Below are 13,483 nucleotides of genomic sequence, written 5' to 3'. Positions count from 1 at the left end.
CTGGCACTAATATTTTTCCCGCTGACCCATTGATGTGTGGGCTCTATTACAAGACACGTGGGCCGCCATCTTGTTCTTTTTGAGATCATGGCGGAGTCTAAATTTTTCGCCGCTGGTAGCTCGGAGAGCGAGTCTTCCGCCAGTGAAGATGAACAGCCAGTAGTTGCGAAACAAACTACTATTTCTACAAAGTAAGTGAAAAGTAAAAACAAGTAATATTTTCCAAAAAAATCCATTGACTTCATTGGTCTTCGTTAAAGATGATGATTCATAGTTTGCTTCGATAAGCTTTATGGAAGATCTAGAGCCACACGATTTTGGGTGGCTCTTTTAATTACGTTCCTTGTGTTTATGCATTGAACATTTTTTTTCTCTCCTCAACACAAGAAATCTTAATAGGATGATGATACCAAAGTGATCCATATAAAATAATTTGTTACAAAAGACAAAACTATTAGCTATTTATTTGGTACATCGAAGATTTAGTAATTTTTTTTCGTGTTTCCCTTTTAACTCCTTTCAAGAGGGAAGAATAAGGTTTTTTTATTACATTTCATAATAAAAGATATTGCAGAGCCAACGCATCAGTCAATTCTAGCAGTGCTACTTATTTGTCCCCACCCCCCAGAATTTGCTAATTTTTCCTTTAAAAAATGCATGTGCCCAGGGGTGATGGGCACTACTAGAATTGACTGACACATCATTACACCAGCAGGCTTTCTTGTTTGAAGCAGTCATACGGGCTAATTTCACCGGCTGAGAAAGAGCTTATTACTGGCTGAACTTTCACTAGAAAACAAAGAATTGGGGTAGTTTTGTAGGTGCCCAGGCATCGGCTCAGTTTTTACGTAGCTTCATTCCTGTACAGTCCTAAACGATTTTTGCAAATAAATGATAATAAATAATCAATGTTGTTTTGTTTTTTAGGGCTTTTGTTTTCAGTGATGATGAAGAAGAGACAAAGAGAGTTGTAAGAAGCCAAAAGGATAAACGGTACTTCTTGTTGAATTGTAATATTTGAGTAACTTTACGGCAAGCCAATCTTCAGTCATAACTGCACCTTTCAAAAACCCGCAAACTCTGAAGTTCAAAGCCTAACTAACTATTGTGTTTGTCACTGCTGCCAAAAAAAGGAACAAAAGAAAGAAACAATGGATCAAAATCTACCATCCTTGACTTTCAGAAGTGACCCTGTTCATTCAAAAAAGCATAACACTCTTGTATTACATTGTTGATAGTATTTTACAACTTTTCTAACACTTGCTATCTTAATTACCAGGTTTGAAGAGCTAACTAATTCTATCAAACAGCTAAAGAATCACAAGAAAATCAAAGATATTTCCAAAGTCCTCACAGGTTTGCTTGTTCATATACTATACATGTACATGTATAACTGGCTTAAGTATAATTTAGGATCGTTTACATTTGTACAGTGAATCTTAAACAATGCTATAACAATAGGCCACAGGCATCCACTGACTTAAAAGTTGTGTCTGTGACATTGCAAGGATTGTACAAGGGCAAATTCACACAAATCTCTGACCAGTAGTGTTGCTGTTCAGCTTGGTGGAATGTGTAAAGTGTATTTGCAGAAGGATTTTATGATAAATTCAGGTTGACAGGCTTTTAGCCAAGATTATAAAATGGGAGTCCAAGTCTATTTGAAGATATCAAATTTGCTTAAAACAACTCTCAATAAAGCAGTTTATATTAATTTTCAAGAAAAAGTGGGCATCCATAAGACACTTGGATGCCTATTTGGCTAAAGCCTGTAGGTCGTTAATAGTTTGCTATTTCCTTTTTTGTAGAATTTGAGAATCTTGGAAAAGCTTTCTCCAAAGCAAAAGCTGTAGTTGATAAAGAAGGCATTCCACAGTTTTATATCCGTTCTTTAACAGAGCTTGAAGACTTTGTCAAAGAGGTAATAAAGAAATCAAGAACAATCAAACACATAATTAAACCAAAGGTTTTGCTTACACGTTATTTCCTGCAACAATAGTATGCTGTTAATATGCAGAAAATCATCACACCATTTGTACAGTATGCTTTGTGTACTGTGTCACCATAATTATCATTAAAACTAGGATAACCAGGGATGGAGCAAAAAAACACTATGCCCAGCTGGTTTTTCTGGTCCTTAGCAGCTCTAAAAGTCTTACCTAAGTCAGTTTTCATGTAAAATTTCAGCCAAATTTGGCCTTAATTACCCAGCAGCCATCCTTAGCGACATCCCCGGGTAACAGATCTCAATCCTCCAAGTTAAGACCATTTTAGTCGCCATGGCTATAAGCCGAACCCCCAATTTTGTTGAGTTGCGACGAGTTTTCAGTAAGATTTAGTGAAAAGATCACTCGCCTTATAGCCGAATAAATACGGTAACATTTTGGAGCTGGCAACTTAATTGGAACAGAAGTTGCCAGCCTGGCGACTAAAATTGAGAAGAAGGATTGAAAGCGTGAGCTTAATTTGACAACTAAAATTTTTCACTTGCAACCAAACTTGAGGAGTCGGTGGACAAATGGCCACTAAAGAAAAAAATAAACTTGGAGGGTTGGATCTGAATAGAATTACATAAACTTGTGAGTGGTATTATCATCTTCAACATCATCATCATTATTATATTTTATATGCTTTTTATAAAAAAGCTCATTTGTTGGTATTCATTATTATCTTTTTCTGTCAGAACTGGGAAGATACTGAAGGCCGTAAGAAGCTTAGTAAAGTGAATGCTAGGGTGAGTAGAATATTCTATAAAAAAAGAATTTATCTTTCAGTAAAGCAAGCTACTTGGAAAAAAATCCCACTGTTCAACAAGGGTAAAACCTATATATGACCTTCCATATGAGCCCCCAGCCTCAGGTTCCTTCATAAATGTACCAGCGTGTTCAAGTGTGGCCCAGAGTTTTTAGCAGTTTACAGCACAGCTTGGTCCATTCTTCATCTCCTCTCCCCTCCCCCCCCCCCCCCCGGATGTCTATGTTGCAGTTAATTTTTTGTCTAAGTTAATTTTAAATTTTACCTAGTTATTTTTTTCTAACTAGTTAATTTTTTATACTAGGTGAATAATAAGGTTAGGGTATGGGTGGGAGTCATATATTTTTAAAAAATAGTGGTTCATCCAACATTTCCTACGTGGCAAAGTGGTAAGGGGTTGGACAGCAAATCCAGAATTCAGTGCAGGTTAGTAAAAAGGAAAAAAAATAGATGATAGTACTTAGAGGAGGGGGATAATATTAATAGCAGATAGTAAGGGGGGTGTTAGTAAAGATGGGGGGCAGGGTAATGAGACATCAAGGGAGGGGAGGTGTATTACTTTTTCTACTCATTAACCTAGAATATAAAAAAAAAACAGTTAGAAAAAATACTAACTAGTTAAAAAAAAATTAACTGAGATAACAAATTAACTGCAACATCTACATGAGAGCTCATGACTGGGTTGCAGGGATTTGCCAGCCATGGGAGCATTATACTGTCTAGGGGCTGGCTGGTCACAGTGGAGATCCCTAGATATCTCAGGCAGCCATCTTCCATTCAGCACATTGCAATTGTTAATAATTGTATGGCTTTCCTTTTTATTATCTAACAGGCTTTGGCAACCCTGAGGCAAAAGTTGAGAAAATATAATAAAGATTTTGAAGAGGATATTTTGAAATACAGAGAGGTTAGTTGGCAAATTTCTACATGATCTTAAAAAACTCATTAATAATTCATAAAGAAAATACAAAAGAAATTAATGTTTAATAAGTGTCTTTATATCTGATAAAGACACGGCTAAACTTTACATCCAATTTTCTAGGCCAAAATAACCCCAAATCTAAGTATTAGTGCAAGAATGAGTTGATCTACATCAGAAGATTTTTAAGCCGTTCAATAAATTCGCAGTTCGTGTTTTATCAAGTCTAAAACACTCGGCTGCGCCTTGTGTTTTAAACTTGATAAAACACTGCTGCTCATTTATTAAACATTACATAATTATTTTTACACTGTACAGGCTGCAGGTTCATCTTGTTTATTTGTATGCCATTATATATATTCAACAGAACCCTGTGGCTTCTGGAGAGTCGGGACAGGAGGAATCAGGTAAAAGATCTGTCACTATTTTTCTTCAGTACCTCTGAACTCTTGCTCTAAAAGATAGCTTTAAAAGCAATTATAATAATACTGTAGTCCCAAATGCAAATCACACAAAATCCATCTATTAACTAAAGTTGCATGCAAGTCAATACACACTTCACTTCACTTGTTCCCTGGCGCCAAGTTGGCGCATAGGGCCTCAAGTCAATACACACATTTAATCAAAAATAGATACGGTAACTGAGCCTCTCTATGGGTACCCACGGTCTTCGTTTTCTTCGCAATTTTTTTTGCAAATTTTCGTTTTTTTAAAGCAGATCTTCATTTTATGGATTAACACGGTTTGAACGTTTATTCAATGTAATCGGAGTTTTGACAGTTTTGTATCTGAGTGTTCAATTTGATCATGCGAATTTTGGTCATTTTCAGAACTTGTCTCCTCCTAGTTGATATTGATGCAAATTTAAGGTTTAACCATCCTAAGGCTAGTACTTCTATCTGTATTAGACATTTTTGTGTCAGACAGAATTTCATCTGAGAAGAGTTCACTTTCTCTTGATATTTATTCACTAACTGTCTTGTTACTGTTTCATTATTATTCATTTTTTTCCTTTTTGCTTTAACAGCTTCAGAGGATGAGGAAGAGAGAGATGATTTTCTCGGTGCAGAAGATTTTTCGAAAAAGAAAGTTTCACTGGACAAGAGCAAACCTGCCAAGACAACTGAAGTAAGTCTTTTGACACTTTCATAACAATTACAATTACCGGTAATGTTATTACTGAAGTTATTTGGTTATGAGGCGCCCCGTTTTTTTTTTTTTTTGAGAAAAATCTGTTTTTCTGTGGGAAGTTTATGCCAAAATTGGGGTGCGTCTTATAGCTGAGTATTTTGGCCCAACAAAATCTTATGACCGCCAATTTACCGAAACTTACAGTTGAAATAAGAAAAAAATGAAAACACCTAATGTTGGTTATTGACTCTTACAGTAAGATATAAGAAACAGCAGGTTTAAACGCAAAGTTTATGACTGAAGTTTACTATCGCGAAAAAACCAGTTTTAGTAGCAGCTGTATATGCCAGCATTTTGTTGAAATAGACAAAGAAAATCAAGCATACTCATTTGAAACAAACCTTTCAAGCGTGGAAAGTGGAAAATGACTTCAGAAGACAAGGAAAACACCAAAAAAGCTTAAGAATCTTTGAAATCCTATTTCTGACACTTTCACCTCTCATCTTAAGAAATTAAAATTGTTTACTGTTTTCCGGGATCTTTCCGAGGTTAAGAATATTTAAAAATCAACGTTTCAATCAGTTTCACTGATCTTCTTCAGGCTGTTGTTAAAAATGACAATATGGCGGATTGTTTCTCATGTTCAGCTTGGTAACCGCACCAATAAATCGTGACTATTACACGACGTATGTGAAATACATTTTCTCACCCTTTTTTCACCTACGTCGTGTAATAGTCACGATTTATTGGTGCGGTTACCAAGCTGAACATGAGAAACAATCCGCCATATTGTCATTTTTAACAACAGCCTGAAGAAGATCAGTGAAACTGATCGAAACGTCGATTTTTAAATATTCTTATCCTCGGAAAAGATCCCGGAAAACAGTAAACAAATTATTTTAATTTCTTTGAAATCCACTCGATAAACAAAGTACGAAGCGATAAGAAGTAAATGTTACCTTTTTACCCGAAGATTGTACCAAGGAGTATGAACAACATTCAGACATTCAAATTACACATATCTTTTCATTGACTGAAAGCCCACCACGTAAATCAGAAAGTAACTGCATACAAAGATGCATTAGCCTCTGACAGTGATTTTGCTGCAGATAGCCTTCTGCTCATGCATAGTTGTGTGCAATTCCAAGAAAAAAGGCATCTTGTTTTCCATAGTTGTCTAAGAAGGATTTGAAATTGATAAAATGATAAAACAATTACTAAACTTTGTTAGTGCTTAATATAATTGTGATTTGTTAATGTGTCACAAATCGATTTAATCAATAAATTTAACATTGCTGTTGTTAGGGTGCAGGTTATGAAGATGATGATGATGACGATGACAGTATTGATTGGGATAGCAGTGATGAGGAGTCGTCTTCAAGTGACAGTGATATCGGCGGTGAGGGAGGTACAACACAATTAAAAGCCTGGATGTTTTTAAAGAAGTGAGTGACTCAACATTGGTGCTTATACAGTTAACTCTCGTCTTGCAGACACCACCATTACGGACACCTGGTTATGACAGATAGGAGATGAAGTCCCAGTGAATAAGAATTTCTGAAAATAACTCTTGCTACTACAGATTTTCTGTATGGTGGTCCTGAAGGTGTCTGTATAAAGGGAGTTGACTGTACATACACACTCCATTGTTTTACTTCAAACATTCTTGATTTTCAAGAAGCAAATCATGTATAATTTTGGTGAGACTGCCCCTTTAAGAAGTAGATAAAATATGAGCAGAAGATCGTTATGGGCTAGCCAATAGGTGAGCCATTGAAAACGGCCATACAGATTGGACGCGAATATTTTATTCTACTTGTGATATGAAACAATTAATTGAATGCAAAGTAATGTAATTTGGTAGAGATCTGTATCAAAAGTTAATGAATACTAATTAGCTGAGCAGGAGTTTGTATCAAAAGTTGATTCTATTGTTTGATTTGTATTGGGGTTTACAGTTGTGTACATGTGATCTGAACACTGTGCTGGGATTGGTTTGCACCCCCCTAAATAGTTAATGAATTTACAAGTTTATATGTAGGAGGATTCCTCAATCCATAGCATATATGTAGACCCTGGAAGTGCATTGCCTTGCCTTTCAGGGGGGAAAGAAGTATGCGACAGAAACAACTGAAGTGCTCTTTGTCAGTGCTGAGAAAACATCTCTTGAGGCTGACTTCCGTGTTTCATACAGTTCATTTTACATAACTAGGTAGCTAAGCAAGCGGCCCACAGATTGTAAAATAAAGCAAGGTATATTTTTGTTGTAGTAACTATGTTTGGACAAAGAATAGGTACTAAGTCCTGGATGGTTTAATCATCTTGTGAAATACACTCTGTCTTTCTGTGTAGAGAAAAAGGCCCAGAGGACAAAGGAAAACAGAAAAAGAAAGTCAAAGAAAAAAAGACAACCAAACTTAAATTCAAAGAGGGTGATGATGAAGGCGGTTGGACAGAAGTGAAGGGCTCCTCTTTATCTTCTGCGGTATGTAGCTACATCAGCTGCTTGGGATGATTGTTCCAACCATTCTGCTAAAAAAAAAGCAACACAAGCTACTTTTGGTAAATTATTTGGTGGAACAGGTATTGTTCCTTCACAGATTTGCTTTGTCATCCATTGAAAGAAATGATGTCATTGATATTCTCATTAGTGAGAATACGGAAGATAATTTTGTATGGATTGTATCAGTTGTCTATTTTTAGTAAAATGCGGGCTGCATTTACAAAGAAATTAACAACTATTCACCAAAGTGGCGGTGGCTAGTGGTGGATATTTACTGAGCTGCGAGGTAAATATCCACCACTTACCACTTACCCCGAGGTGAATAGCTGTTTCAGTATATACTAAAACAGTGAGATAATATAGCCCAAAAGGATGATTTTTGACTAGTTTATTCCTGTCAAAGATTACAATTATCTTGCAGGCGTTACTCAGAGGTGAATAGCAAAGGATATTTGAAGTTTGAGTAGCCAATCAGCATATGCCAAAAATGCTATCCACTGTTTTAGTATATACTGATAAAAAGCTATTTATTCTTCAGGAAAAGGTCAAACAACTCTTTCCAAAGGACACTGAAATCACTCATGCAGTTGTATTAAAGAAACTGCACGAGATTCTCTCTGCAAGGGGCAAAAAGGTGAGTGAAATAAATAACTTAAAATTAAAAATTAAAAATTTTAATCAAAATTAACTTAAGATCATTTTGTTCAACCCTTATAAGGTTTTGCTTTACTTGGTATTTTTTTTATTAAATTAAATTAATTTTTTTAACCTTGGCTATTTTTTAAAACTAAGTTGTGGAAATTTAAAATCAATGCACCTCCCCTCCCTCACTGTCTCTGAACCCCCCTCCCCCATCCTTGTCATTCTCCCCTACCATCTTCTTTTATTCTGTTTTCTAGGGCACAGACCGTACAGATCAGATTGAATTCCTCAAGCAGTTGAGGGTTATCTCAGACAATGCCAAGTTAGGTAGGTAAACTTATGCCTTTTTTTCTGCCTCAGCAATGCAACAGCACTTAATTGACATGAAAAATGTATGCTTTAGTTGGCAGATGCTGTAATGTATAGAAACACAGCATTTATAACTGTAATATTTTCCTTTACTCAGGGCTTATAATAGGAAAAATGCTTGTATTTGGGAGGGCTTATTCTCAGAATTTTTGCATTTGTTGTTCCATAAATTATCCATACCTGATTTTTTTTGAGAGGGGGAAAGGTTATTTTTTCAGAATTTTACGAAATACAGTTCTTGTAAAAATATAGAGAGAAAAGAGATGTCAGTCACCTTGGGCTGTTATACAGTTTACTGAGGTATATGACATTGAAACGCACTGAATTGAGTTGGAATCAATTTTGATATTGTAGGAGCTGGCATGACAGTGAAGCTTCTATTTAACATCATCTCGTCCATTTTTGACTACAATCCGAATGTAGCAACATGTATGAAAGCAGAGATGTGGCAGGAGTAAGTATGACAAAAAGACAATAATTAGATGCGGGGGTTTCATTAAGGTCCAGGCACCTGGCAAATTGTCCGGCTGTGAACTCGACTTTACCCGGATGTTTTCAACTTCTGAATTTACTTCACTTACTTCACTTAGGGTTGGGCCTTGCTGATACTTTGCCAGGGTGCTCCAAAACTTAATAAATACCCTGCATCCAGGGATGTAGCTAATAAAATACTAAGCTGGCTCATTGACAAGCCTAGCTGGCTTTTCTGGCCTTTGCAGTTCTTAAAGTTTACCCAAGTTTTTGTTTTCATGTGAAATTTCAGCCAGGTTTAAGTTCTCTTTCAGCTGGCGCCAGCCTTTAGCAACATCCCTGGGTCATCAGTTTATAATATAGTGCAGTTACTGTACAGGATTATTTGTTAGATTCCATATTGGGTGGCCTAGGACTGGACTCAGTGGCTATGAGTCAGGGTCATTTCCTTCTGTTGTGTTCTTAAGCGGAAATGCTAATTATCAATTGATGCTACAGAAATAAGCTAATCCTTGCCCTAATGGGCAACTCACTAGGCTCCAACCCAGACTTGTTACTGTCTATATTGGCCCACTTGTAACCCTGAATAAATAAAACTCAACTGTTATGTTTTGCAGATGCTTGAAGCAGATTGATGAACTGATTGGCATTCTAATTGACAATCAAGAGACACTGACAATTGGAGAAAACATCTCTGAAGAATCCGAGAATGTAGATGTAAGATTAATTATGCATTATGCCTGCCAAAATAAACAACAATTTGGCTATCAACGCTTAGCTCCGTTTGCGAGGCAAAAATTCACTGCAAACCACAATATGGGAATAAATTTGGCTTTGTCACACAAAGCCACTTTAATTACAATCTGACCAAATGATAAAGTCAAATTTATTCTCATACTCATTCCTGTTGGTCAGGAATGAATGCTTTTGTTAGCTCTCTCTTAGATTTGATGCCCTCTCACTTACTCATCCCATCTTGTTTATTTCCACAAGTTCTTTGAGATTATTTTAAAGCCATCTCCGTAAGATTTGAGGAGTTCTTGCTATCTCTTTCTGTTTTGATATTGCTTGGTTGGTGCAAAACCGGCCTCCATGTAATTCTGAATGATGCTTCCCTAACAACCCACCATCAGTGTGAAATGACAGCAGTAAGGTATAAGAAGGGACATAAAATTATATGCCCCCTCCCATAATGAATAATTTCTGACCATATGTAAGTGGACTTTCTGGCAAATTTTGAATGATATTGAGTGACTCTTTTTTGGACATCCACAAGTGCCCTGGGGTGGGACACAGGGTTGTCAAAATGATTTGAAGTAGTAGGAGAAATGTTGAGAGTAGCCGGCACTGGGGGCCGGAGGCCCCCACAGTATGCGGGGGGTCTGGGGGCCGCACAGGCACCTAGCGGGGTACAGGGGCAGCGCCCCTGTTGGGGAGCCCAGGGGGCGAAGCCCCGGGAGCAAAATGGATTTGCAATTTTTATGATAGCTGAAATTGCCTCTCCTCAGAGCATTTTCTAACAAGTAAAAGTCAGACTTCTTCTTCTGAAGTGTCTGAGACTCTTGAGCTTCTTCTAAAATAAAAATGTTTGTGACGCGTGAAATCAAGAAGAGAGCAATACTCGCACTTGAAAATGTAATTTCAGATTATCGACTAACATACCTGTACGTGACAGTTTTGTATAGCGAAAAACTTCACAGAACTTACCTTCATCTTTACTTCTCTCGCTTCTTACTCTTTTGCTAAAAAAGTTCACCAAAGAAGACTGTCGCTTAGCCATTGCTTTCAAAGTTGCTCGAAACACGAATTTTCTCTCAAGAACCAGGCGAAATGTGTTTGTTTGATACGTCTGGTAGTTTAAACACTGTCGCGACAGTGGCGAGACATCGGATAGCGTAAAGATGTAATGCATTGTTTGTGAATGACTTTAAAAGGTTTTAAAAGGAATTTATTTTCAAAGTCAACATCTTTACAAATTTTACTGTTTACCTTTCGCAAGGATGCAAAAATATATTTCGAAACTGCACACTTCGGTGCTGATGAAAACGGTATCTTCACCAAGCGAACCGAGTATTTTTTCTCCCGTGAAATGATTACGTGACGTTGTTTGTGATTTAACCTGATAACACACGAAAGATAAAACCAAGTTGTCGATGGTATTCTTAAGAATACCGACAGATTTGAATTACACCTTGAACGCCAGCCAAGTAACTTAAAACAGAGTTGCGAAATGAATCAACATCACTTTCAAAACTGTGAAATGCAAAAACTTTGCGGACTATCAAATTTTGATAATTAGAAAAGAAACATTAACAGCGTCGTGTCCAACGAAAGACCGAATCTAAATATATAAGTTTGATCGCAAATTAGCACCGCTAACTAGAGGTTTGTCTTAAGAAAACATAACTGCAGACTCGGCTGAATTTAGCAAGCGGAAAAGAGAATATAAACAAACCAGATGTAAATTTATTTATAGCCGCCTTATTTGCATTACCGTAGTTATTCGGTTATAAGGCGCACGGTTTTTTCGAGAAAAATCAGTTTTTCTGTGCGAAGTTCATGCCAAAATTGGGGTGCGTCTTATAGCCGAGAATTTTTCGCCCAACAAAATCTTATGACCGCCATTTTACCAGAACTCACAGTTAAAACAAGAGAAATGAAAACACTTAATGTTGGCTATTGACTTTTACAGTATTAAAGATATAAGAAACAGTAAGTTTAAACGCAAAGTTTATTATCGCGGATATAAAACGAGTTTAAGTAACACCTGTATATGCCAGCATTTTGTTGAAATTAGACAAAGAAAACCAAGCAGACTCATTTGAAACAAACCTTTCTAAGCGTGGAAAGTGGAAAATGACTTTAGAAGACAAGGAAAACACCAAAAAAGCTTGTGAATCTTTGAAAAACACTCGATAAACAAAGTTCGTAGCGATACGAAGCATGCTTGAGGACTTGGTAACCAAGCTACAAACTCAGTGGTCACTGGTAACAACCCATCTGCCAGGTTACTAAGCAGCTAAGTTCGAAGCATGAACGATGGAAAGATGTTTTGCTCAGTGGATTTACGTCTTTTTTAGCAGGAAATGTTAGCTTTTTACTCGAAGATTGTGCCAAGGAGTAAGAACAACATTCAAACATTCTAATTTTGTAAGAAAAAACTATCCTTAAATTGATCACTACATCTTTTCAACTCTCCAACTCATGGTGCGTCTTATAACCGAGTGTTTTTGGAGAATTTTCAGTTTGTAAACTAAGCATAACAATGTTGCCAAGTTTGGGGTGCGTCTTATAACCGAGTGCGCCTTATAACCGAATAACTACGGTATTTTTGTACATCACGCGCGCGAGCGAAGTGAGCGGAAAGTTCTTCTGTAAATCGCGCATTTCAAAATACATCCAATTCATGAGCGAAACAATAAATTATTTTAACCCACTCTTTTCTTCCCCTATTATTAATCGTTATTGAAATCGGCCATTTTTCTTGCTTTTGCCCGCCGATTTGCAGCCGGCGAAAACCTCAAAGTAGCCGGCGATTTCGCCGGTCGCCGGCGCTTTTTGACAACCCTGGGGACATTTGAAAAGAAAATCTCAGGGTGGTTCAAATGCCCTGCTTATGCCCAAAGTTAAAGTTGTTGTATAATTTGCCAGATAGGCAATGTCAGCCTGTCTGACATATTTCTTTCAGGAGACATTTTGTCTGGACTTCTGCAATATGCTTCTCATGTCTTAATAATTAATTTGGCTAAATTTCTCTCTCATCATTTGGGGTTGGGAATGATTGATTGACATAAATTCACTAAGCATTTCAAAACTTGTCTCTTCTTAGAATTTAGATCAGCCTCTTAAAGTACGTGGCTGTCCTCTGGTCACTGTTGAGCGTATGGATGATGAATTCACTAAGATGCTTCAAGGATGTGATTGCCACTCCACTGAATACGTAACAAGGTTTGTCTTCTTTGCCCTTTCATTTTAAAGAGTTGTCGGCATCAATTTTTTTCTACAATACCCATAGTACAACTAGGTTAGGAACTTGACATTAGAAAGTTCTTTCTATATGAGTGAGGTTGTTTCAAAATTGCTTTTGGTGTGATCTAAAATTATAAAAATTTTGCTTTCCCTTCAGACTGAGGGATGAAGAAACAGTTTGCGAACTCATTACTAAATTACAAGGCTATCTGGAAGTGAATGGGTCAAGGTCAGAAGTCTGCAGAGTTTACTTGCGGCACATTGAGCATCTTTACTACAAGGTAGGTATTGTTAAGTTATTATGATAAAATCCTACATTTCAAGGGGATTGAAGGCTTGGTGGTCTAATGGTTAGTGCGCTGGACTCCAGATTGAGGTGTCTGGGCTCGAGCCCTGGCTGGGGTCACTGTGTTGTGTTCTTGGGCAAGACGCCCTACTCTCACATTGCCTTTTTCCACTCAGGTGTATAAATGGGTACTGGCATATTAGATACTTGGGGTAACCCTGTGATGGACTAGCATCCCATCCAGGGGGAGTAGGAAATTAAACACTCTTTGTTGCTTCATACCAAGGAAACTGAAGATAAGCACCAGCTTAATGGACCACCAGGCTCAATACAGACATAACCATTAATTACATACATGTACCTTTAATTTGATTCTATATTTTAGCTGGTCATCTTGACATGCAATAGAACAGGTGAATACCTACACATAGGCTGCTGT

The 13,483-nt window shown here is 37.2% G+C and overlaps 1 protein-coding gene across 1 annotated transcript in view; it reads left to right on the top strand.

Moving 5' to 3' along the window:
* The first annotated feature begins 51 nt into the window (after positions 1 to 51).
* Positions 52 to 13,483, top strand: part of LOC144646505 (eukaryotic translation initiation factor 3 subunit C-like) — a 22,038-nt gene continuing 8,606 nt past the window's right edge. The window contains exons 1-16 of the mRNA XM_078506117.1: positions 52 to 191; positions 928 to 993; positions 1,280 to 1,356; positions 1,809 to 1,921; positions 2,684 to 2,734; positions 3,587 to 3,661; positions 4,041 to 4,080; positions 4,701 to 4,801; positions 6,110 to 6,249; positions 7,157 to 7,289; positions 7,846 to 7,941; positions 8,207 to 8,276; positions 8,673 to 8,772; positions 9,407 to 9,506; positions 12,619 to 12,737; positions 12,916 to 13,039. Coding sequence (XP_078362243.1) covers positions 88 to 191; positions 928 to 993; positions 1,280 to 1,356; positions 1,809 to 1,921; positions 2,684 to 2,734; positions 3,587 to 3,661; positions 4,041 to 4,080; positions 4,701 to 4,801; positions 6,110 to 6,249; positions 7,157 to 7,289; positions 7,846 to 7,941; positions 8,207 to 8,276; positions 8,673 to 8,772; positions 9,407 to 9,506; positions 12,619 to 12,737; positions 12,916 to 13,039 — 1,509 coding nt within the window. The 5' untranslated portion in view covers positions 52 to 87. The remainder of the gene's footprint in view (positions 192 to 927; positions 994 to 1,279; positions 1,357 to 1,808; positions 1,922 to 2,683; positions 2,735 to 3,586; positions 3,662 to 4,040; positions 4,081 to 4,700; positions 4,802 to 6,109; positions 6,250 to 7,156; positions 7,290 to 7,845; positions 7,942 to 8,206; positions 8,277 to 8,672; positions 8,773 to 9,406; positions 9,507 to 12,618; positions 12,738 to 12,915; positions 13,040 to 13,483) is intronic.

This window comes from Oculina patagonica, chromosome 3 (assembly GCF_052425735.1).
Source record: "Oculina patagonica isolate OP01 chromosome 3, crgOcupat, whole genome shotgun sequence".
Lineage (NCBI taxonomy): Eukaryota > Metazoa > Cnidaria > Anthozoa > Scleractinia > Oculinidae > Oculina > Oculina patagonica.
Note: the sequence above shows the minus strand (reverse complement) of the source record. Positions and strands in the feature narration are given on the sequence as shown.